The 24,870-nt window shown below is 42.2% G+C and overlaps 1 protein-coding gene across 2 annotated transcripts in view; it reads left to right on the top strand.

Moving 5' to 3' along the window:
* The window catches only part of AK9 (adenylate kinase 9), a 62,587-nt gene that overhangs the window by 25,260 nt on the left and 12,457 nt on the right, over nt 1–24,870 (top strand). For both annotated transcript variants that reach the window (XM_035109257.2, XM_060272628.1), the window contains 15 exons: nt 120–175; nt 3,026–3,154; nt 3,898–3,975; nt 5,069–5,152; nt 5,872–6,078; nt 8,914–9,056; nt 10,382–10,594; nt 11,040–11,306; nt 12,567–12,688; nt 14,012–14,231; nt 15,328–15,390; nt 17,969–18,184; nt 20,200–20,418; nt 22,560–22,773; nt 23,448–23,649. In XM_035109257.2, coding sequence (XP_034965148.1) covers nt 120–175; nt 3,026–3,154; nt 3,898–3,975; nt 5,069–5,152; nt 5,872–6,078; nt 8,914–9,056; nt 10,382–10,594; nt 11,040–11,306; nt 12,567–12,688; nt 14,012–14,231; nt 15,328–15,390; nt 17,969–18,184; nt 20,200–20,418; nt 22,560–22,773; nt 23,448–23,649 — 2,433 coding nt within the window. The remainder of the gene's footprint in view (nt 1–119; nt 176–3,025; nt 3,155–3,897; nt 3,976–5,068; nt 5,153–5,871; nt 6,079–8,913; nt 9,057–10,381; nt 10,595–11,039; nt 11,307–12,566; nt 12,689–14,011; nt 14,232–15,327; nt 15,391–17,968; nt 18,185–20,199; nt 20,419–22,559; nt 22,774–23,447; nt 23,650–24,870) is intronic.

The following is a 24,870-nucleotide window of genomic DNA, read 5'->3' as shown; positions in this document are numbered from 1 at the left end:
ATTAATAAAATATTAGCATTTATTGGTTTGTACCCTGTTCCAGGAATATATTTAATGAAGAATGAGCTAGAGTTTTCAACCAGTTTCTCATAAATATCTGTACAATTTGCTAATTGCAGAAAAGAACTGCAGGAAATGCTGAAAATGCAAGCTGAAGAATTTGCCGAAGAGAGAGGTAAAAAAAATAATGCAATAGCAATATTTGGAATTGTTTCTGTGTGGAAGCTGATCCTGTGAATTTAAGCTCAACCACTGGACCCAATTCAGAATGCTGGTCATTAGATAGTAAGACAGCTAATCTCAGGCAGCAGATGCTCTGGTGCAATGGCAGCAACAGAAGTCTCCCCTTCCCCAGTGCCCCCCACATTCTCTGGAGCCCCCATATATTCACTTCCCTGTGTATGCTCACTACTTGGCTTGCTCTAAACTATCTTGCTGTCCTTGAGTGTAGTGGAGGATGCTTCTCTTATTGCTGGCATTGAGGAAAGAGGTAGCTGTCAATCTGGCAGGCTTCTGCATGTTGAATGGCTGGGCAAGGGGCATCTTGTCCTTTGCCTCAAGCAGCAAAATGTCCTAGGCAAGCCCTGGTGCTAGTTTTGATCCACAAAACCCTGTATGACTTAGGACCTTAGCTCCCAATATAATACCTCCTGCCATATGCATAAGCACTGCAAAAAGCAGTGCTTGAGAAGTGCTTGAGGATGCTGCTTCCTCTGAATGAGCATACCTGCACAAGAGTGAGCATCTTCACTCTTGCCCTTTTTTGTGGTGCTTGTGGATAAGAAATTCAAATCTCAACTTGTTATAAAGCACATGCCAAGATAGCCTTCATTTTGGACATAGTTCTGTGCAAATGCAGAATATATGAATGATTTTTCAGTCACCTAATGTATGTATTTATTTCTAAAGTTTAAATGCTTCCCTTTGACATTGGCATTGCTGAATATAAAAAAACCCTTTAAAATCTGTTGTTGTTTAGTTGTGTCTGACTCTTTGTGACCCCATGGATCGGAGCACGCCAGGCACTCCTGTCTCCACTGCCTCCCGCAGTTTGGTCAGACTCATGTTGGTGGCTTCGAGAACACTGTCCAACCATCTCGTCCTCTGTCGTCCCCTTCTCCTTGTGCCCTCAATCTTTCCCAACATCAGGGTCTTTTCCAGGGAGTCTTCTCTTCTCATGAGGTGGCCAAAGTATTGGAGCCTCAGCTTCAGGATCTGTCCTTCCAGTGAGCACTCAGGGCTGATTTCCTTAAGAATGGATAGGTTTGATCTTCTTGCAGTCCATGGGACTCTCAAGAGTCTCCTCCAGCACCAAAATTCAAAAGCATCAATTCTTCGGCGATCAGCTTTCTTTATGATCCAGCTCTCATTTCCATACATCACTACTGGGTTCTTTAATTCGGTATGCTATTTCTAAAAAACCAACAATTTTCATTTCAATATGCAGTATTAAACATATATGTTTAGAAATTAATGGAGTTGCCTTCTGAAAAGGCATTGGATTACCGGTATGTAAAAGAAAAGACTCCTGTTTGCAGAAGGGATTGATAGCCAGTGCAGATTCCTGCTAGAGGATGGAGCGGAGGAATTTGCTACGTTTGCCTTCTCTTTTTCCTCCAGCTCAGTGACTCGTGAACAAAGTTCTGAACTGAACCTTTAAAAAAATTATAGAAGCTGCTGAAATATTTCTGTGTGAGATAAAGTTAGCTTTTGGGTGGTGGTACTTGTTATCTTCCATTCAAACAGTTACTCATCAAGGAAAAAAGAATGCCATGCACAAATGCCTGTACTGAAGATGAGCCACAGTTCTTTGCCTGAGAAAAGCATGTTTTCCCCAAGCTACAATTTGATTTCCATAATCAGACACTGACTAATCAAACATCTCAGTCATGCTGACCTTTGCCTACTCCTGTCATGCTACTCCTGTTCAATATACTGTTGCAGATTGATTTCACCTGCATACACTCAGTTTTTATTCTCTCTCCCAAAGCAAGCATAATAAATTATATTGTTGTAGGCATTGAGTCTTAGGAATGTTGATTGAAACTTTTTAGTTGTGTTCTGTGACTAAGAGGGGCTTCATACATTACACAGTGACAAACGTTGCCACTAAGTACTTTTCAGGCCTCATAAGTAGTCAGACTTTTGAGTGTCAGACTCTGGGACCCTGGCAGGCTGTTCCAATGGGACAGATGCATGGTCTAACTGACACAAGCACTCTCCAGAGCAATAAATCATGAATCAAACGACTAGAGGCAGATGTATAGTTGAAACCAGGCAGAGTTCAAGATCCAAGAGAACGGCTGAAGATTAGGAGAACCAGGAGTAGGTAAGTAAACAAAGCTAGGGAGGGGCCAAAACACATTTGGTTTGGCTGTGAACTCTGTTGTATAGATGTTATCATCTGTTGCTGTTTTTATGCTTGTTAGATCTTATGCACTCTTCATGATGACAAGCTATATGAAGTTAAGGACTAAGCAGCGGGTAAAACAATAAATTTTGGGAACAGATAATTTTTTTAAAAGTCATTGGGATCAATTTAGAAATATCTTAAGAGTGGGCTTTATGTAGATCTTGGGTTGTGGGGGAGAATTCTATAGCTATGCATCCAGCACTAAAAAGCCTCTGTCCCTGATGACTTATCTAGGGAAATATCCCAAGTTCTGGACATGACTGACATCTCTTTGATATTGTGTAATTCAGAGTTGCTTTTAATCATAATCACTGGGATGTATGTAACCAGACCTTATTTGTAATTCTGCCTCCTGTGTGATTTCAAACATGCCTACCTATTAGAATGTACATCTAGTCTAAAAAGAAAATTGTTGCCTAGTGAATAATAATAATAATAATAATTTATATGCCACCCATCTGACTAGGTTGCCCCAGCCACTCTGGGCGGCTTCCAACAGATTAAAACACATGAAGAGTCCTTATATTGTTAATGATGCTATGGATTTCTATCCTTGAAGATTTAAAGTGGCTTTGTGAACATTAGGAAAGATGTGTTTTCTTGTGCCTACAGAATCCATGGACTTTATAGATCATCCATCTGCATCTGAATCACAGACCAAAATGCCACCAGTGACTGAATCAGGTCCAACAATACAACCTACTGGTTCTGACGAGACTAAAGAGAAAGAAAAATCTGGAGGTTGGTCTTCTGTACTATGTGTCTTGTCCTTTTTTATATTAAAAGAAACTCTGTGGCTCATTATTCCATGCCTTTGCTTGCACTTAATTTCTCTCAAATATCATTTATTAAATAATGAAATAATGTAAAGATGCCATTGTCAAAGATTTGCACACAATACCATTGATTTTTGCCTAACAAATACATTTGTCTTGTATTATCTTCCTTTTCCATTTTCCTTTGACCATATCTTCTCTAGTGTACCTGACTTCCTGTACCCTAGTTCAGATATTCAGGCTGCAAAAAAGCCAGGCCTTAGAATTGTACATAGCTGAGTCCTTAGCATTGTACACAGCCAGTACCACACAAATTATGTTTTGTGTGAGCCAGTAGATCTCATGGAAACTGTGTGCTTCCCCATAGTTTTTAGTTCTAACATGAATTTGTGTGTAAGTGTGTCTCAGTTATGTAAAGAATCCCAGTTTACCCTGTTTCTCATATTTTAAGACATACCCATAAAATAAGCCATAGCAGGATTTTTAAGCATTCGAGGAATATAAGCCATACCCCGAAAATAAGACATAGTGATAGGTGCAGCAGCAATGCCAGCCGTGGCAGGAGGAGGAGGAAAAAAATAAGACATCCCTTGAAAATAAGCCATAGTGTGTTTTTTTGAGGAAAAAATAAATATAAGACATGTCTTATAATATGAGAAACACGGTATCTTTAATAGTGATTTTATTTTTTTATATATCCAATGACAGAATCATTAGAAACTAGGGGTCAACTTGATGAAGCACAAGCATCTCTGGATTCCAAAGAGCAACAGGAGAGCAAGACAGGTAGGAATTCACAATCAGACTTTTGTGCATACATTTTGCCACACAAATAAATAAAACAATAAAATGTTACTTATTTTTATTTATTTGGGTGGTGCCATTTATTTCACTTCCAACATAATTGGTGGAAATGTTGAAGTTCTTCATTGTAAACTTTGGGTTTGTCTGTGCACTGGAGTTAGTTTCTGCAACTACAAAGTTCAATTTTACATGACTTCACTCAGGAGAACAAACAAGAAGAGTCATACTTCCAAAGATTCCCCAGGTTATTCTGAGACAGCCAAGGACTTAAAAGATCTCAGCAGCTGTCTAACCACCTCTAGCCTCAAATCCAAAATCTGTCTTAAAGGGGAATTAATCACAACTGTTCCTTAGTTTTCTGTTGTTGGCGGCAAGACTACCAAGTGATCAGCCAGTAGATCTCATGGAAAGTGTGTGTATTGCTGCCCAAACTACTCCATAATCCCCAAACAAACATACATGCAAGAGTTACATTCAGAGCATTTCCTTCGTAGTGTGCATGTACTGTGTGAATAATGAACAATAAGAGCTGGATTTGATATGGTCCCTCTAAATTTAATTCAGTGGCTGTGTCTTTTCAGCCTGCCAACTGTGTTAGTGAGAAACACAAGCATATTAAATTACTAACAAAAATAAACCCTCTGTCAATAATATACATTTTGATGACACACCAGTATCGTACCCACATTTTAAATTCCTAAATTGCAGATAACTGTAGTAGGTAGCTTCCAAAGCATGCTTTTCAGCTCCTTCTCCTTCTTCGTCTCCCTCCACCCTGGACATCTTTAGACATGTCAACCTTTACCATTAGTCCTTCTCTTGCATATTGCAGCATTGTATCTCTGTAGTAACTCCCTTGATATTTTGAAATCTTTTTGAACCTTTCCTATAAAGTGCAAATGGGGATCCTGTGGTGCTCCGGAAGTAGTTTGAGTTCTAGCTCCTACCCAGCCAGCATGGTGAATGGTCATGGATGAGGGAAGTTGTAGTGCAGGAGCACCTGTAAGGCTACAGGTTAACCTTCTCTTCTATAAAGCATGCAGAAGGCATAATCACTTTCTGCTTGTTCTCACAGAATCAAAAGAATCAGCAGAACACACTGAAACTGAAGAAGAACCTCAGCTACCAGCACCACTGAAGAGTATTGCATCTGTACTAGGTTAGAGATCAAGTTTTCTTCCTCCCTCCCTTCTTCTCTCCTTCCTTTCTTTCCTTTTCTTAGCCATTCAATTATCTAGAGATCCTGTGTTGCATATTGTAATGACAATTATGCACTTGTCTTGCTTTCTCCACCATAAATCCAGTGTTGCACTTGAATTGACATACTATGTAATTAAATAACAGTATGCAAACATAAAAAGTAACTAAGCCTCTTTCCTTTTTGTCCTTTTTTTAGCAGTATATCCATGAAGAAACAATGCAATAACTTGGTCATGGTGATTCTCAGATAGTGGGGAAAATAAATTATTAAACTTATAGGGTGATATGCTACATAAATCATAATCATAGTGGATGCACTGGAGTTAATGGACTTAAGGCCATCAATTTCACTGTATCTACTGAGTTGAATATAACCAGCATGTTATGCTGAAAAGAACTATTGATTTGTTGAAAGCATGTGCTACAAAAAGCCAATGAGAAGGGAAAGCATTATTTGAAATTACCTTATGAGAAATGGGACCTGCAACAAAATGTTACACTGTGGAGTGTCCAGTTTAAGGTTCCAGAGAACCTGCTGGTACCTCTCTCCTGTGTGAGGGTGGTGCCATTTTGGCTACATAAGTGTTGGCCATTATGCATGAATATCAATATAGAGGGGGCAATATAAGTCATACAATGTCAAACTGTTATCTAAAATGCAGTTTGATTTTTTTTCAGGAGTCAGGCTACCTGAATATCCTGAGGATGCTTTCCCAGATGTAGTAGAAATGGAGCCATTGAAAAGTAAAATTATCCAATTTCTGCATGAATGGCAAAGAACAGAAGCAGCAATTTCAGAGTCACCTTTAGTTCAGGTTTCAGAATTGGAGATTGAAGGACAAACTCTGCAAATGCTTCTTGACCAAACTATTCAGTCTATGGAACGTAAGTAATTCTCCTAATTATTTTTTCTTCACATTATTTCTAGACCAGGAGATATTTGAAAGAAGAAACATTAAATAAATCAAGAACTCTAGAAGAGCAGTAGTGCTAGTTTTTTTAAAAAAATATATGAAAGGGCTTAACGGGATGCTTCTGTTATCCTATATAATAAAGTGCAAGTGTCTCTGTGTCCAGTCCCTGTGTCCCTATGTCCGCGCTACTGCGCATGTGCCCCATGGACACAGGGATTGGACACAGAGACTGGATGCACACAGCGCACTCTCCCCCCCCCCGCCTACCGTTTACATGCGGCCGACAACCGGCGCGCCCGCCGGACAAGCGCCTCACTGCGGTTGCGCTAAAGCTCGAGGAGGAGGCTGCTTCCCCCTGCTCCCCCCCATGCCGCTTCCAGCCAAGCCAGGCCAGGGCGGGGAAGGAGCCTCTCCTCCCCGGCGTAGCGTCTCGGTGCCAGCTGAGGGAGGCGGGGCGCATCGGGGAAGCGAGGGTGGAGGCCGGCGGAGGTGAATGGGGGGAGGAAGGACGCCTTTGAGCAGCGCCTCCTTCTGTCCCTCCTTGGGTTGAGGCAGCGCGTCTGACTCAACAGGGGAGAGTGAAGGCGAAGGAAAGTTTCTCCCCAGCCTCTGGCGGTGCGGTGCCTGCCCTGCCTCTCTTCGCCACCCATGGGCCGGCGGGCAGCCAGGCAAGGCCACCCTGCCCTCCTCTCCTCTCGCTTGCCCTCGCTCGCTCACGACGCCAAAATACATGCAGCAGCAGCAACAGCAACAGCCAGTTCTGGGTGCTGAGCCGTGGCAGGAGGAGGCGGCAGCGACTTGCTGGGTCAGCGCCCGGCAGCGCCGCATGGAGAGTCCTGAGCCTCTGGGATGCAACAGTGCTCTGTAGCACTTTGCTACAGAGCACCTCCTCCTCCTGCCGTGGCTCAGCGCCTGGAACTGGCTGCTGCTGCTGCTGAAGCACCGACAAAGCACCCAGCAGCGCCGCGTGGAGCGCCCCGAGCCACGGCAGGAGGAGGAGGATTCAAAGTGCTACAGAGCACTGCTGCATCCCAGAGGCTCAGGACTCGCCGACCCGGCAAGCCGCCGCCGCCTCCTCCTCCTGCCGCGGCTCAGCACCCTCCCTGCGAACGCACAACTCTGAGGAGGCTTTACGCACCTCTTCCGGTGCAGGGACGGAGCGAGGAGTCAGAGGTGCAAGGGGGGGCAGGAGGGAGGAGGAGAGCACATGCCTGGCAGGATCAGGCCCTGAGTCCAGCCGGAGGCTGCAGAGCGCCCCCCCCAACCGGGCAGGAAGGGGAAGGGGCTCAGCTTGGGGGCATGGCATATGCAGGAGGGCATAGGGGCAAACCCTGGCATCTCTGGGTCAGGCTAGCACAGACCCTGCCTGAGACCCTGGAGAGCTGCCCCCTTCAGTCCTATAGACGATGCTGAGCTCAAGGGGCACAATAAGGGGTCCAAGACGGCTGCTGCTTCGCGATGGAGGCTGCATGTAGTCGCCCACTGATCAGTGGCGTACTTGGGGCTTTTGCCGCCCCTCTCCCTGTCCCTCATCAGGGAGCCCCGTCCTCTTCCACGGTCCTCCCTCCGCTCCGACTGTCCTTCCCTCTTGCCTGCTTCTGCCTCCCTGCGGTGGCTGCAAGGGCGATGAGTTGGTTCAGGGGGCGGCAGCACAGGCACAAGCTCACGCTCTCCCACCGGCGGAGAGGGAAGGCGAGGCAGGGGGGAAAGGAAGAGCAGTGCAGCAGGGAGGTGCCCCTCTCACTCTGCAGCCCCGTGGCACCCTTTCCAGGCCACTACTCCTGCCCCCCTTTCCTCTGCCAGTGCCATTGATAAACCTATAAGCCACCACCATCACTGCATCTTTTCATTACCTCTACGAATGTCCTTGCGCTCTAGCACCCATTATTTTAACAGGCTTCAAGATACTAGTATCATCATAAAAAGTTGCTTTAGAGCTTGTAGAGCTTATGATCTACTTTCAAAGGTAGCAGAACATCTTGTGAGTGTCTGCTTGCCAGCCTGGCTGGGGCTGTGAAAACGAAGGGGTTATACAAGTTCCTACTCTTTATGCAACATGCTCTGCATGGAATCTACAACAATATGTAGGACCACAGGTTCCCAATCTCTGCCTAAAAGGGACTCTGAGCTTTAGAATTTTATGGTGCTTTTTTGGCAGGCCCTCTGGCAAGTGGAACTGGGTAATGTTCTCTGGATCTGATCTTACAGTGGTCTCTGGTGGACAACTGATGGACGAGAGCTTCTGGCTCTGAGGTTTCAACCTTCAGTGGATGATGACTCAGCCTGGGTCAGGAGTAGATAATACATTACTGCTATGGATAAAGTTGTTACATGTTCAATCAATTTTTAGTGAAAGAATATGTCATGATTTATCTCTGCTGTTGCGTGCTTTTATACTTGCATTTTAAAGAAAATAAATTAGAGTGTGATTATCTCTGGCAGATGGGATGCGGGTGGTGCTGTGGGTTAAACCACAGAGCCTAGGGCTTGCCAATCAGAAGGTCGGCAGTTCGAATCCCCGCAACAGAGTAAGCTCCCGTTGCTTGGTCCCTGCTCCTGCCAACCTAGCAGTTTGAAAGCACGTCAAAGTGCAAGTAGATAAATAGGTACCGCTCCGGCGGGAAGGTAAACGGCATTTCTGTGCGCTGCACTGGTTCGCCAGAAGGGGCTTAGTCATGCTGGCCATATAACCTGGACGCTTTATGCCGGCTCCCTCAGCCAATAGAGCGAGATGAGCGCCGCAACCCCAGAGTCAGTCACAACTGGACCTAATGGTCAGGGGTCCCTTTACCTTTATCTCTGGCAGAACCTTTTAAGTACCATGGCTGGGAATTTGGTCCTGAAGATGACGATGAAGAACAAGAAGATTTGCAAGCTGAAGCAGAGGCACTGGCAGAGGAAGAGGAAGAGGAGGAAGAGGATGAAGATGAGGAAGAAGAAGAGGAAGAAGTAAGTAACAGACTGAATGTAAGATTATATTTAGCTATGATTTTAAACACACACACCCACCCCAAAATCACAGATTGAAGACTATGGTGCATTTCGTTCTCAGCCTCAATACATGTTTCATACTGTTTCATGTAACGGAGTACTGAGATTTGGGAGTTTTCTTCAGCATTATCTACGTGCTATGACACTATTGAAATGTGGATCGTATGTGCATAATGGACACATTCTAGAGAAGAGGGGTGTCTGACCAAGTCCATTGATCTTCTTGGGCACTTTAGGAATCAACAGTACATCCTGTGGCATGTCTAGTTATTGAACCATATTTAGGGGAAAGAACCAAAGGGTAAAACTAGTAAAGGTGGCTGCTTTCTGTCGTAGCACCAGCCAACTTAGGATGGATTTGAAATACTAAACTCGGGAATTAACATTTTGATGCAAAATTAGGTTTGTGTTCTCCAGCTTTGTGCTGAGTGCCCAATAGGAATTTTTGGAGAATTCCAATGAAAATGGCACCAGAAATTGCTGGTGATAGCTTATTTTTCCCATGTCTCAGATGGAAATCAAGCCAGCAGATATGATTGATATTGGCTGTTGTTGCTTTCAGTTCACAAATGATACCTAATAGATCGTGGGGTGAGTGGGGATCCCTTTTGTATGGCGTTTCCTTAGGAACGAAATGTATGGAATAAAATAACGTAATGACTACATAATTTACAAAATTAATTACATACGGTAAGTTACATAATTTTGCCACAGCAGTAGCAAGATGAAGAGAGTTTTTGGAGGAAGACTTAACTGCAGCAGAATAGAAACAGTGCTGCATACAACAAATACAGTGTAGAATGGGAAACAATGCCTTCTTACATTCCAAGTGCAGAATTCAGTCTGTCACACTATACAGGTTCCTTAGCACTGATCTGCATAACACTGAAATGCAGGACTGCTTTCACCATGTGTTCACATTTCACTGAAGTTAATACAACTTGGAAGTGTTACTACTACCTTTCTGCTCACAATCCAGTGAGAATTACGGTGAATGCTGCCACCAAGTAGAATCAGGTTTTTCTATGCTAATCTACTTTTGCAGAAAGCAAACAAAAACAAAACAGTTGTTGGGGCAACCTTGCAATTAGCTACTCAGACAGCATTTATCACCCATGGGGAGAAAGTTAGGCGTGATTGCCATACTTAGCTGAAATAACCTCTTGCTCATCCCCTCCTACCTTTGGATGCTTATAAGTACGCCAATAAGTAAGACTAATTTTTAAAGGATGTTTATCAAAGTTATGCTCAACACCTCATCAGAATTATTTTGCTGTTTTAAGGATGAAGAAAAAGCTGCTCAGAGGAAGAGACACATGGGAGATACAAAGCACTTTTGTCCAGTGATTCTAAAGGAAAACTTTATCCTTTACCCAGGACTTCCTGACAATGCAGCTAAATATCGAGAAAAACACTATTATTTTTCAACTCCAGAAAACAGAGATAAATTTTTGGAAAACCCAGAAGAATATGTGTCTCATAATGAGCCATTAAAAGTATGCAACATTTTCAGTTTCTTCCATATGTCTGTTATAGATAAGAGATTAATGAACCAAAGTCCCAGTCTCAGACCCTGTATTAACTCAATTATGAGAAACCTAAAGTATAGGAGGCACATTCCATGAAGCCACAATTGTGCTTCTAATGTTACAATTTCTAAAAACTTTGTTAAATGAGGATATGTTTATGGACTATCATTTTAACTAAGGGGGATTGAGCAGAATGAAGGAATGAAGGAAATGAAGAATGAAGAATGCTGAGTAACTGAAGTGAATGGGAATACATTTAGGCTACAATCCGATACCCAGTTATCTGGGAGTAAGCCCCATTGAACTCAATAGGACTTATGCTTGAGTAAACATTTATATGTATTATTCAGCAGAAACCTGCTCTTTTAAAATCCAAATAATTATAATTATATTTTTCTGTTTGTTATTTAAGGCTCCCCCTATAAGAATATGTCTTTTAGGATCACATGGAGCAGGTAAAACAGTTTGTGCCCGTTGGTTAGCAGACAAACTAGGTATTTTCCACATTCAGTTTGAGGAGCGCCTGCAGGAATTGATCATGATCAAAACTGGAAAAAGAGTTGGACCTGAAGAAGAAGAGGAAGAGGAGGAAGAGGCTGTCATGCAAGAAATGGTTGAATCCCCTCAAGCTGGAGTTGAAGAACTTGAGGGTGAAGAAGAAGCTAAGCGACTTCAAGAGGTAACACCTAGACCTAGGATACATTAATGGCTTTCTGAGAGGAATATTTGAACCAGTTCATAAGAAACAAAATCAAGACCATGGAACTTTAGACTGTAGGTGGAGGTTCACTTGCTAATGTCCTCCCTAGACATACACCAAAAACTCTGCCTGCATGTCGAACAACAGCATGCTTGCCTGAGCTACTTTGAGGGATGGTGCAGGATATAAATTTAATAAATAATGTCAGGTCAAAGGCGAGGCCTATCCTTTCAAACTGTTGTGCTAGTTTGCAGTGTTCAGTAGCTTTTGTTTCTGACGGGGTAAATCCAAGAGAACATTTACTCTCTTGGTTCTAACATGGCCAAGGATGGAACTGAGTCTTCAGCAGGAAGAAAAAGCAGACAACCTGTTAAAGTTCTAGCATCTCCTGGCTTCAAGCAATAGAGGAACATGAATCCCACTTAGACTTATCCTAATATCCACATAGAGACACCTTTCAGGAAAACAACAACAACTGCTTAAGCTCTGTGTCCAAAGCTGTGTGTTTGATGTGGTATGAAAATCTTCTATGGTATTTGATATTGGAGTGTTCATCCTCACATGCAAGTCATCTCTTGATAGTGCAGTTATTAAATGATGAATATGCATGAGCCAACCAGCTCTTGTACGCAGCACAAAACAAATTTTTTGCAGGTTGAATGAATTAACTCAGTGATTCCATTGTTCCACACTTTCTATAGTGATCCAATTTCCCATGAGAGCTAAATGAAAATGAATAATTCAGAGTTGCTTGAAAAAGATTCAGCTATTCCTTTTTTAAAAAAAAGGTTTTTCAAGTAATATTGTAAATAGAGTAGCCTGGATTTTCCTATATACCTGACCCATAAATGTATCTCTTAGGAAACAGAAATAAATTCACATACAAACCTTTGTTTTACAGTATGTAAAATATTATGCAATATAATTTAAACATATTGAAGTGCCGTATTTTTCCGTGTGTTAGACGCTCCCATTTATAAGATGCCCCCTATTTTGGGGGACTTCAAATTAAGAAAACATCCTCAGCACTACCTGTGTATAAGATGAGCCCCAAATTCAAACCTACTTTTTTGGTTAAAAAAAACACCAAACAAACCCTAGTCTTATACATGGAAAAATACGGTATTTTGTTACAAAAATGTTGAGCATAGAGAATGAGTTATGTAAAATCCTTATACTGCTAAACTGTTGTCAAGCGAAGAAGAGATCAAATACATGTATTTTGGATCATTTCAACAGAAAGAGGTGCAGTTAACAGACGAAGAAGAAGCAATCAAGGCAAATATAATAGAAAGTGAAGCCTTGCCCATGGAGGTGCTTGACGGCATTGTTCTTGATTGGTGGATGAAGGAACCATTTCGGTAATTTTTATATGTCTAATATGGTCTGGCTTTTTTGTTCCATCTATAGCTCTTAGGCCTCAATCCTGTAGTTACTTGCCTGGGAATAAGCCCCACTGAACTCAGATCCAAAGAATTGAACTCAGTGGGATTTCATGGTAGATATGTATAGGATTTATTCATAATTTTGTTCTGAAGCTTCTGAACTTGTCATGCCTAATAAAGGTTATTGATTTGATTGTATAGGATTACACTGCCTCAGCATCCAGGGTGAAACATACATTTATCTGAACCTGTAAGATCTGAAAAACAGCCTAACTTACAATAACATGAGACTGGCCGGTGCTTGGTCTTGTTAGTTTCATTGAATTATGAAACTTATTAGTCACTTCTCTATTTAAAAATCGCTGCAGAATAAGTGTCATCTATTCTTTGCAATCAACTACCATAAGAGATCTACTGCAGTTCAGCCTCGTAGCTCATTTGTAGATGCTGTTTAGGTGAGCTTTTATTTAAAAGCTTTTTACCAAGTTTCTCATAGATTTGGTATTACAGTAGTGTGATTTCTGTTGTTGTTTGTAGTACTTGTATATTTTTACAAATTTTAGTGGGTTATGGAAGTGTTAGCTGGGTTGGGTAATGATCATAAGTTGTGACAAAGGCAGGAGAGCAGAATTGTGGGAGGTGGAGTGAATCTCCTCAGTTTTTTCTCTCTTATGCCTTGGCAAAAGCAGTTCATTCCTCCCTAGCTCTCTCTGTTCTTCAGTCAGTTAAGGCATCAAGTCCTACCTAGCCTTCACATGTCTCTTTGCAAGTGCCATGGATTGGCTTCTGTTCACTAGAGTCTGTCTGTCCAAGCTATCTCAGAGGAAACTCCTCTCTTTTTCCTTCAGTATCTACATACAGAGTCCATTGTTTTCCTCCAGTGTCATGTACACACACAGAGAGAGGGGGGGGGTTGACTCTCCCAACAGTTCAGAATTGAAATGGAGCCTCCTAAGCGAGCCTTGGTATTCAAATCTGTGTCATGTGATACTGCTTGCTCTGTATAATAAGTAGAGTCAATCCACATTTGAATTCCTTCCTTACATTGGACCAGAAGGAACATTCACAGTAAGTGGCCATCATGCCAATCTACCCTGCAAGCCCTAAATATCTTCTCCAGTTGCAGAGCTGCACTAGGGACACTCCTAAATGTGCACTCCTGGAATATTGACATTACGAATCCTGGTGGGATTTTTTTCCATTCAACTATGCCCATCCCTTGCCTACTAGTGGGAAATTACATACTTGCCATTAATTGGTAAGTCCTAGGAAAATTGACAGTTACTTTTTTGTATTTAGATCCACAGGTTTTATACTGGATGGTTTTCCTCGAACAGCAGAGGAAGCTCAGTATTTAGCAGACCGCTGCCTTTGTCCTGATGTTGCAGTTTACCTTGAAGTTGATGAAGAGGATGTTTCTGACCGACTTCTTCCCAAGCGTGTGCAAATATGGCAAGAGAAACAAGCTAGAAAATTTGAGAAGAAGCAGCAGATAAAAGACATGAAGGCAAAATTAAGAGTAAGTATTCAGTATCTATTAATAGGCAGTGTATCGCAGATTTAAAAAGTACAGTGTCCCTGCTTGCAGGTTTAGGATCCAAACTCATATTGTAGGAGTTTTAGAGCAAATATTGGTGCGGCACTAAAAGATGGCCAGCTAATTTATGTGACACATACCGGTAGGTATCCTAACCGCTTCAGAATTGTTTTGCCTTCTGGAGCCTAGATGAGAGTGCCTGCTTGAGACTCCCCACCTGGCTTGAAGCAGATGCAGTGCTAATTTGAAGTAAGCGGTAATTCAAATGATCCATCTTGTCAGGAGGCTTCTATGAACAAAAGGTGCAGTGCAATCCTGTGCATGTCTATTAAAAAAAACCCAGTCCCATTGAGTTAAATGGAATTTAGTCTCTGATAAGCATGCACAGGATTGCAGGCCTAAGCAAAATCAACAGAGGGAAAAAACCCCTCTGTTGCAATACAGAAGAATCTGCACAAATCCAAACGCAACACGTGCCTAATAATGTATTACCATTAGTTTGATTATTTTGTAGTATGGTCAAACTAATGGTAATACACTATTAGCCACATGTTGCATTTGGATTTGTGCAGATTAAACAAAATCAAAGCTCCTGACTCTCACTGAGTCTTCAGCATTTCTTACCTGGAATAGGGTTCTGATTCTTACTAAATTTTGCATCTATAGACAGATACATTTTGCATTTATCTCATACCCTCCAAGTGTTCAAATTTTCCATGGACAGTCCTAGTGGGGAGTGAGAAATGTTCTTATTTTCATCTGAGGAATGTTGAAGGGTATGCAGGTCACCACATAAAGAAGTATTTTTTAAAAAAATGAAGAAAAATAATGAAAAAATGCTATTGGGCCTCATCATACTACAGTATTGTAAACTTAGTAGAACCCTTCTTAAGTATATCCACCGCAGAACATCCATTGCAATTTGGATCTAGACTAGTTTCCACAGATGTATAGGAATATTAGTAAAAGTTAACCTTGCCATGTATCCTCAGGTGTCCATGAAAACCCTTTTGAAATTGAATTTTAGCATGTAAGTTGTTAATGTGTGTGTGTGTATCATATGTACTCTTTTTAACAGGCAGAGCTGGTTGCGCAAAGAAGGGCAGAGCTTTTGGCAGAGCAAGCAAAAAGGAAAATGGAGGTAAGATACACATTAAAAATAACAAAAAACATTATGGTCACTTTATATTGGATTTTGTAAAGTGGCTCACAGTTTGGCATCCATGATGCTTATTAAAAAAGATAACTGTGTTATAAATGGACTTGGGTGAAATTGCTGTTTATATTTCTGATTATGGATGAAAATGCAGCTACAGTATATGATTTCATCTTAAATTGGTCTTAATAGAGCACAGAAGCTAAATGTGTGACTTTAAACTAGGATTGTCTGCAGGGCCCTCTAGCCCAACCATGGCATTATTATCACTACTCCTGCCCCACAACACACACTGGAAAATCCCATGACAAAAGCAGTGACAGCACCATGCAGCATCAATACAATTTTAGGTAGGTATGCTTCAAATGCAATATTTGCACCCTTTTTTTACAGGATAGAGTAAAAAGAAGGTGCTGAAACAGTGTGTATCTAATATCTATATAAAAAAGGCATTGGCACTGCCATAAAACCACCCATAACTATGCTGCTGCTGTTGTGGCCATTTTTGCTTCTTCTTCAGCAGGGGGCCGGTCCACTGCCCCTCAGACCTTGTGGGGGGCCAGACTATATTTTGAAAAAAAAGGAATGAATTCCTATGCTCCACAAATAACCCAGAGATGCATTTTAAATATAAGGACACATTCTACGCATGTAAAAACATGCTGATTCCTGGACCGTCCACGGGCCGGATTGAGAAGGCGAATGGGCCGCCTCCGGCCCCCCAGGCCTTAGTTTGGGGACGCCTGCTCCAGAGGGTTCAGAAGACCTTCAGAACAGTCCACACACAGTGGACTGCAGAGCGAAGTGACAATAGTTGCCACTCTTGTCTCTAGTCAAAGCTTCTGCTAGATCCCAGCCCCTTTCACGAATAGGAGCTTTTCCTTTTTATATATATTTTTATTAGTTTTAAATTACAATCCAAGAATAGCCTCATTATAACAATACTAATTATGGTGCTGGAGGAGACTCTTGAGAGTCCCATGGACTGCAAGAAGATCAAACCTATCAATTCTTAATAAAATCAGCCCTGAGTGCTCACTGGAAGGACAGATCCTGAAGCTGAGGCTCCAATACTTTGGCCACCTCATGAGAAGAGAAGACTCCCTGGAAAAGACCCTGATGTTGGGAAAGATTGAGGGCACAAGGAGAAGGGGACGACAGAGGACAAGATGGTTGGACAGTGTTCTGAAAGCTATCAACATGAGTTTGACCAAACTGTGGGAGGCAGTGGAAGACAGGGAGTGCCTGGCATGCTCTGGTCCATGGGGTCACAAAGAGTCGGACACGACTAAACGACTAAACAACAACAATAACCAGGGCCGTCTCAACCATGTTGGGTGCCCTTGCGCCGTGGTGTGGAGATCGCTCCGGCGCCCCCGCTCCGCGGCTGGTGGGCAGGCACAGGGTGCAGCATGGCTTCCGCACGGCTCTGCCGCGCGACGCCCCCTGCCAGGCCGGCGCCCTGATGCCCCGCGCCACCAAGCCTACCCCTAGAGCCGGCCCTGACAATAACACTAATTTATAATACAATTATTAATACCAATAGTTCAAATACCGAATTATATAATTTACCTTTTGCAAAATAGAGGTTCCAGTCCCCTTTTCCCTTTTTTTTACATATACAGTTCAGTTTAATGTTATATTCCATATCTATACTCCAATTTCTTCCAACCTTGCTTGTACAAATATAAATTGAACTAAACATTCAGAGAAGGGTTGTCAAATCATAAATGTAGAGAAGAAAACTTTAAATACAGAAACTGTGGGCTCCCCCCTTTTGTACCAAATGAAGTTTTGTCTCAAATTCAAACCTTAAAGTCCTTGCAGTTGTTTACGTTCTACAGTTTATGATCTCATCTCTTCTAGCACGTATCTGTACTTTAGTCCAATTAAACTCTAATTAACAGGCAAACCTCTGCTTCTTAATGGCAGCATAGGAGGGTTTGGGGCAGGTGAAGTGCTTTTGCACTCAGCGTCTCCCTGCCTCCAGCAATCCATGCCGGAGCCAGATGAACTGCAAGTGAAGCCCATTCCCCCCTGTCCCAGGGGGGAATTTGCATGGATAATTACTTTCAATCATCCTTGTTTTTCCTTTGGCAACAATCTCCTGCTGTTGTGGGAGCTGCCTCCATTAAGGCCGAGTGGAACCGGAAACCCCAAATAGGAGCTTTCCCATTCAGAGGGCATTTTGGATCCAACACATGACTCCCTTTTTATATATGACAGCTGTCTAAATATAGTCAAGTATCTACTACATATTAGTCAGGGAGTAGGTACTTTGAAATTAGGGCATATAAATTAATGTGCAGGAAAAACTTGGGCTGGAAGCAGTTTTAATAAACGGGCAAAACAATAATATGCTTTTTGTGTATAAAATTAATCCCTTAGAAATCAAGAGGAATTAATTTTTATTGACTGTGATATAGCAGACCACAGTTTTTATGTAACACTATACAAATAGGGAACTGAAAACAAGAATCAACAAGCATTGCCATAAATTTTATTTTACATAAATATTTTCAGGAATAATATAATAATTAAATATTCCATTTTTCTCTTTTAGGAGGCTGCAGCTAAGGTTGAAAATGACATTCCTGGTGAAGAGGAGGAGGAGGAAGAAGAAGAAGATATTGAAGCTATTTTGGAAGAAGAGTTCCCGAAAGAAGAAGATGAGGGAGAAGATGAGGAAGAGGAGCAGGAGTCTGAGGCTATTGAGCGCATGAGAACTGAACTCTCAGAGAAATATGAAACTGATGTTACTAATCTGCAAGCAGTGCAGGTATTTTCAGCATTGTCTGATGTATTGTATTCTGTTTTAACGCAAGTGTAAAAAGGTAAAGGGACCCTGACCATTAGGTCCAGCCGTGACCAACTCTGGGGTTGCGGCACTCATCTAGCGTTATTGGCCGAGAGAGCTGGCGTACAGCTTCCAGGTCATGTGGCCAGCATGACAAAGCTGCTTCTGGCAAACCAGAGCAGCACATGGAAACGCTGTTTACCTAACCTATTTATCTACTTGCACTTTGATGTGCTTTCGAACTGCTAGGTTGGCAGGAGCTGGGACTGAGCAATGGGAGCTCACCCGTCACAGGGATTCGAACCGCCGACCTTCTGGCAAGCCCTAGGCTCTGTGGTTTAACCCACAGTGCCACCCGCATCCCAACATAAGTGTAACAGAGACTAAATGACACTATTTTACTATATCTAAAAAACAATATGTGAAATATCTTCTTTTTAAATCATCGGTATTGTATTCACTTTTACAGAGCAAAATTAAACACCCCAACAGACTTGCCTCCTGGAGAATGTATACATAATTGTTCATGAAGAGGAAATTGTAGACATTTCCCGCTGCATATCAGATGTGCCAAATGGAATAAAATATTGGGGGCTCAAGTAAGCCCTACCACACATAATCAATCACAAGACATGGCACACACACACAATTTGAATGGCAATGCCCATCAATTTTGAGGGGAAGCCCCCTCAAATATTTTAGGGGATGTGTGAAGGGACCTAGGAGTTGACTTTGATGGTCAATAAACATATCTTCAATAGGCTGTGAGGAATGTGCATATTTTAACTGAATTTATGCATATAGTAAACACATTCTCCAGTCAGTATGCATAATTTCCAGGAAACATGCCATTGTTTTCTATCTCTAGTTCAGAAGTGTGCAGTCTGAGCTTCCTGGGCTGCACCTGACCCACTGCCTGATCTTATGTCACCCACAACATACCTTCCCACTGATCACTAATTTTCTGCTAACTGTACCTCCCACTAAAAATAAATAAATCTATGGACTGTTTCACCCAAGTGGTTTTTGCCTTCCTTTTGGCCTTCTTCTATAAATTGGCTATTGCAGGAGTTATCATCTAGCAGAATGATTTCAAATACTATAATCTGTTTCTTTTAAAAAGGGCTAGGATTATTATTATTATTTTTGGGGGGTGTTTTCAAGCAGCTTTAAAAACAGAGAAAATGAACTTACTTAAAATGATTTATGATACCCAGCTAAATAGAGGTTGCACTGCAGGGGGGCTGGACTAGATGACCCTTAGGACCCTTTCCCAACCCTTCAATTTGATGGTTTTATGGTAGCCAATCCTATGTCAATTTTAATACCCATAGTTGTAAATTTTGATTGAAGATCTGTTGAGCAGCCTTGTAGGTTGTTGATTGTCTGATATCACAAGTCAACCTGCCACCTGACACATAGGTACAAGTCTCCCACTAAATATTTTGTGTTGCCTGCTAAATATATTGCTTTATTTGCAAGTAAAGGCATAGTGAAACAGTAGAATTTGTTGCAACAACATGGATGACTTTAAAACTGGTATTAGAAAAGTTGATGGAGGATAAGGCTATCATGCCTACTACCCCAAACAAAAGAGAATGTGTCTCAAGATGCTAAAGGCTGCCTTTAAATATAATGGTCTGAAATGTGTTGGGCTGCTTTGAAAATATGATCCCTTTTGTCAGCATCTTGAGACACATTCTGTTTTGTTTAGGAGCTCACTTCGCATGTATGCAGTCTTTGCACTTCCTATCAATGGCTACTAGTCATGATGGTTATATGTTACTTCTATGACTTGAGTATCCCTCTCAGTATCAGTTGCTGGGGAGCACAAGCAGGGAGAGAGTTATTGTGCTCATGTCCTGCTTGAGGGTTTCCCATAGACATCTGGTAGGATGCTGGATTAGACCGGCCTTTGGTCTGATCCAGCAGGCCTCTTTTCATGTTCTTAAGGATTCACTTGGCTTTGTTGTTGTTTTGCTTGCTTTTGTTCTCAGGAGGAACTTGAAAAATTGTTGATACCCGAAATAACTATTGTATCCAAGCGAAAGCCTCACATTGTGTGCTATCAATTGTATAAAAAGCTGAAGGACATAATAGAAAATCGTGAAAGCATTTTTGAGAAATGTTATCCATTAAGCTTATCCCTTGCACGCAAGATGCTAGTTCTTGCCTATAAACATCCAAGCAATTTTGGCCAATGGGACCCAATCAAGGTAAATAACCTTTAGGGAAGAATATTTTGCTTGTTTTTTACCATTATTTCTTAAATCAGTTATGTGAAGTCATATATTGATTCTTATACATAATTGTGCTATGCTATTGTTTCTAGGTATTGTTTATTATTCTAAATTTGTAAAATAGGATTGATTGTGCAAATATAATATCTGCTGCTAATACAGGCTTCCCCAAACTAAGGCCCGGGGGCCGGATGTGGCCCGTGAGGCTCTTTTATGCGGCCCTGGCACCCCCTGCCGCCCACTGCTGCCGCCTGCTCTTAACAGCGTGGCTGCCCACTTCCGGGTCGCTGGAGCATCGGAAATAGCTTGTGCGCATGCACAAGCATGATTTCCGGCACGCTTCTGGGTTGGAGGAGGCCCATGTGCATGCGCACAAGCTATTTCTGGTGTTCCGGTGACCCGGAAGTGCGCTGGAAATCGCATGCGCACATGCGTATGGGTGCACGCTCCCACGTGCTCCAGCCCACAGCACAATTGGCGCTGGTGCCACCGGCCCACGGCGACGTAAGTTTGGGGACCCCTGTGCTAATACAAATAGAATCAGGGTGGGAAACCTTTTAACCTTGAAGGCCACATTCTCTTCTGATCAACCTTCCTAGATCACATGCCAGTCAGCAGGCTTTCTACAGTGGGCTAATCTCTTCAGACTTTCACATTCCTCTTTATCATCCCTCCAAGCAAGAAAAGAAAAACCATGATCATAGCTTAAGTACATTCCAGCCAGACAAACAGAGTACAAAGCAGAGCTGGTTTGGGATGTGTTTCAGGGTGTGTGTGGTCTGTAGAGAAGCCTTCCTTGTTCCCTGCCTTCCTTGTTCCTCCTCTTCTCATTAGATGGTGGCCACAGACACAGTGATAGCTTATCATGGTCTGCGTGGACATCAGTTTCTTTCTCAGCTAGACAGAAGATCATATCTCAAGAGCTGTCAGGCAAGATGACCATGTGCAGGCCAGCGCATAGCCGAAGTCATCCCATAGGAAGCTGCCTTCTACAGAGTCAGACCATTGGTCCATCTAACTCAGTATTGTCTAAACTGACTGACAGTGGCTCTCCAGGGTTTCAGACAGGGAACATTCTCAGCCTTACATGCAGATGCCAGGCATTAATCCTGGAACCTTCTGCATTCAAGGCAGATCCACTGGACTGCAGCCCTTCCCCTTAAGCAGGGGTGTCCAAACTTTTTTCAAAGAGCACCAGAACATGTGTGAGGGCCAAGCTTTTTTTTAGGATTGTTGAACTTTTTTTATGAATTAGACCCAAAGTTGTTCAGCTTTTTTAACCCCAAAGTTAGGATTAGGACTGAAGTTGTTCAGCTTTTATAAGGGAATAAACACCAGGAAATAAACTGCCACAGGGGCCGGATTAAACCAGCCAGCGGGCCAGATTAGGCCCCCGAGCCGGACTTTGGACATGCCTGCCCCAAAGGAAGAATGCAGTTTGTTCCAATTTAGCACTAAAGAGCAGGTTTTCCAGGGGGAAGTGACAGGCAATCGTAATCACTTGGATCCATGCTTAGAAAGCTTGGACCCATGCTTTCTAGGCACGGGACAAGCAGAAGTGTGGAGAAGCCCTCAGATAGCCTACCCAACGCCTGTTTTCTTTAGATCCTTTTTTTCTTTGCCCCAAGGGAGTTGCCTTTATAAAACAAAGGAGAAACCCAAGTTAGTGTAGCTGTGTGAGTAGAGGTATATCTGCCCTGAACAAACAGTAGAACCAAAAATAGGAGTTCCTAACTTTGACATTCAGTGACAATGAGGAAAATGGGATGAGCTACATTTCACTTCCAAACTAATAGGCACTTGACACCCCAAGAAGAAATTACTAAATTGTTAAATTATTATTGTTCTTACTAACATAATGGTTTTCTGCAAAAGAATGCATTAAAAGAGCTGCTTGGTTACTTTAATGGCCTAGTTTAACTGATGTGACTGTTCTTGCCAACTTTTCCTCACCAATTACCAGTATTTGTGCTAGCATAAGTAATTTCAATAGGAAAACTTTGCTTCATTCTTATAAATTAAAAGATAATATTTTTTAAAATTGTGAATATACATTTTTCATTGGAAAATAGTTACAACAGCAGTTCTGGAGGTCAATAATTCTTTGTTTATTACAGCTAAGTGAAGGAGATGCAATCAAGCCTTTTCAAAATCAAGATACTCCTAGCTTTCCACTTATCCATCGGAATTGTATTTATTTCTTTACAAGCAAAGAGAACAGGGATACATTTATGAAAAATCCCATCAAATATCTCCGTCAGCCGAAGCCGAAGCCAACTGTGCCAGTTAAGATTGCAGTTGTGGGGCCTCCAAAATCTGGAAAGACTACAGGTATGTCTTGAATCCTGAGTGTATAGATGTTTATATATAGGTATAACAGTATTGCATTTATGAAGAGGATGGTATTTTTCTGTTCTACCAGATAACTATACTGCCAGTAAGTTCATTTAGGTTTTCCCAACACATTATTTTTTTCTTGGGTGATGTTAAGCTGTACAAGGGATCGCCTTTAGCAGGCTACTTTCAGAAAACAGTCATAGCAAACTGAAGAAGTGTGTGTGCATGCACACGTAAGCTCATACCAAAATAAAAACTTAGTTGGTCTTTAAGGTGCTACTGAAGGAATTTTTTTATTTTACTTCGATCCAGACCAACATGGCTACCTACCTGTAACCAGTCATAGCAAACCTTATGCTTTTATCCTAACTGTCTAGGTCTAATGACACGTCCACATGATGTGTTTGAAGTACATGGCATGTTCCAAACGAAAGTGGAAAATGTAGTTTATCCCTCACAAAGCTACAATTCCCAGCACTCTTAACAGCACTCCAGTTTCCAGGATTCTTGGGGGGAAGCCATGTATTTTAACTGTGTGGTGTCTGAGTGTCACCTATGACTGTGATTCTGCTTTATTGACACAATCATTTTCCTTTTAAAACATAATGGTCAGTATTATGTGTTGGTGTGGTCAAAAGCTGCTCATTAACAACAAAACTGTTTTGCAGTTGCTAAAAGATTTGCAAAAGAATATGGATTGTTGCGCCTTTCCATGGGAGATGCCATCCGTATGGTGTTAAATAATCAGCCAGAGACAGAACTAGCGCTTATATTGAAGTGGCATCTTCAGAAAGGATTGACTGCACCTGATGAACTTGCCGTGAGGGCTCTAGATATTTCACTGATGGATACTGTGTGTAACACCTCAGGGTGAGAGACTTTCACTTTAGTTATTTCATAGCATTGCTTCCAGTTGGGCCAAATTTTGGACTACATTTTCATAACATTGCTTCCAGTAGATATGGAAGGCAGTTGCCTTTGTCTGCCATGCAACTCTGCCTTGCCTAACATAAAACCAAAAAATGTAATAAATAATGCTGTACAATTTGGTCATAAAGGTTCAGCTACGCATGATGGCAGATTATAAGCATTTCTCATCAGGTTGTTTTGGTATTCTGCATTAAAGGAGGAGGATAGTAAAAATTGTACTTGAAATTGTGAAACGTAGTTTGTTTCTTAATCCAGCAAATATATATTTTATTTTCATTTTTTTAAAGCCCTGGTGAAACAGAGAAGGGCTCCAGCTGCAGTCCTATGCACATTTATCTGGGGGTAAATTCCATTGAACATAATGGCCTGGATTGTACAACACACAAAGCCAAACCATGAACACAACAGAGTGCAGACTCCTGGAGAGGAGATCACGGCCCCTTTGCGCCTTCCCAGTAGCTCTGATGCTACACTACATGAACCCGTGACTTAGCATGTCATCCAAACCCAGACATGTGGTTTAGCTCTCCCGGACATACCATGAGCCCTAAACCATAGGACAAACCTTGCCTACTACTTCTGGTAAGTCTGGAGTAAGCTAAACCATGAACTGAGGTTCAGAGTACATGCTAAGCAAAGCTATAGCTTAGCTTCATGCAGAACAGCAGTAGAGCAACTGGGGAGGAACAAAGTGGTTACCTTCGCCTCTCCTGGAGCCCACACATTCATGGTAAGCCATGGTTTGGCTTAGTATGACTTGTGAACCAGGCCATTATCTGAGTCTATAAACATGTACAGTCGTACCTTAGTTGACGAACGCCTTAGCAGTCGAACGTTTTGCCTCCCAAACGCCGCAAACCCAGAAGTGAGTGTTCCAGTTTGCGAACATTCTTTTGCAAGCTGAATGTTCAGCAGGGCTTCCAATAAATCAGAAGCCATGCCTTGGAAGCTGAATGGACTTCCAGAACGGATTTGTTTGGCTTCCAAAGTACGACTGTATAAGATTCCTGACTAAGGACAGGAGGAACAGATTCTGTAGTTGATATGCTATAACTTAGCACAGGAGTGATGAGCTTCCAGCTTAAGGGTCAAACTTGGCCTACTAGGCCTCCCTATTTGCTCTGCAAAGCTGGGCAGCCATACCCATCTCCCTTACATCCG

Source organism: Zootoca vivipara, chromosome 3 (genome assembly GCF_963506605.1).
Source record: "Zootoca vivipara chromosome 3, rZooViv1.1, whole genome shotgun sequence".
In the NCBI taxonomy this organism is placed as follows: Eukaryota; Metazoa; Chordata; class Lepidosauria; order Squamata; family Lacertidae; genus Zootoca; species Zootoca vivipara.
The sequence above is the reverse complement of the archived record's forward strand: the minus strand, read 5'-3'. Positions and strand labels throughout refer to the sequence as shown.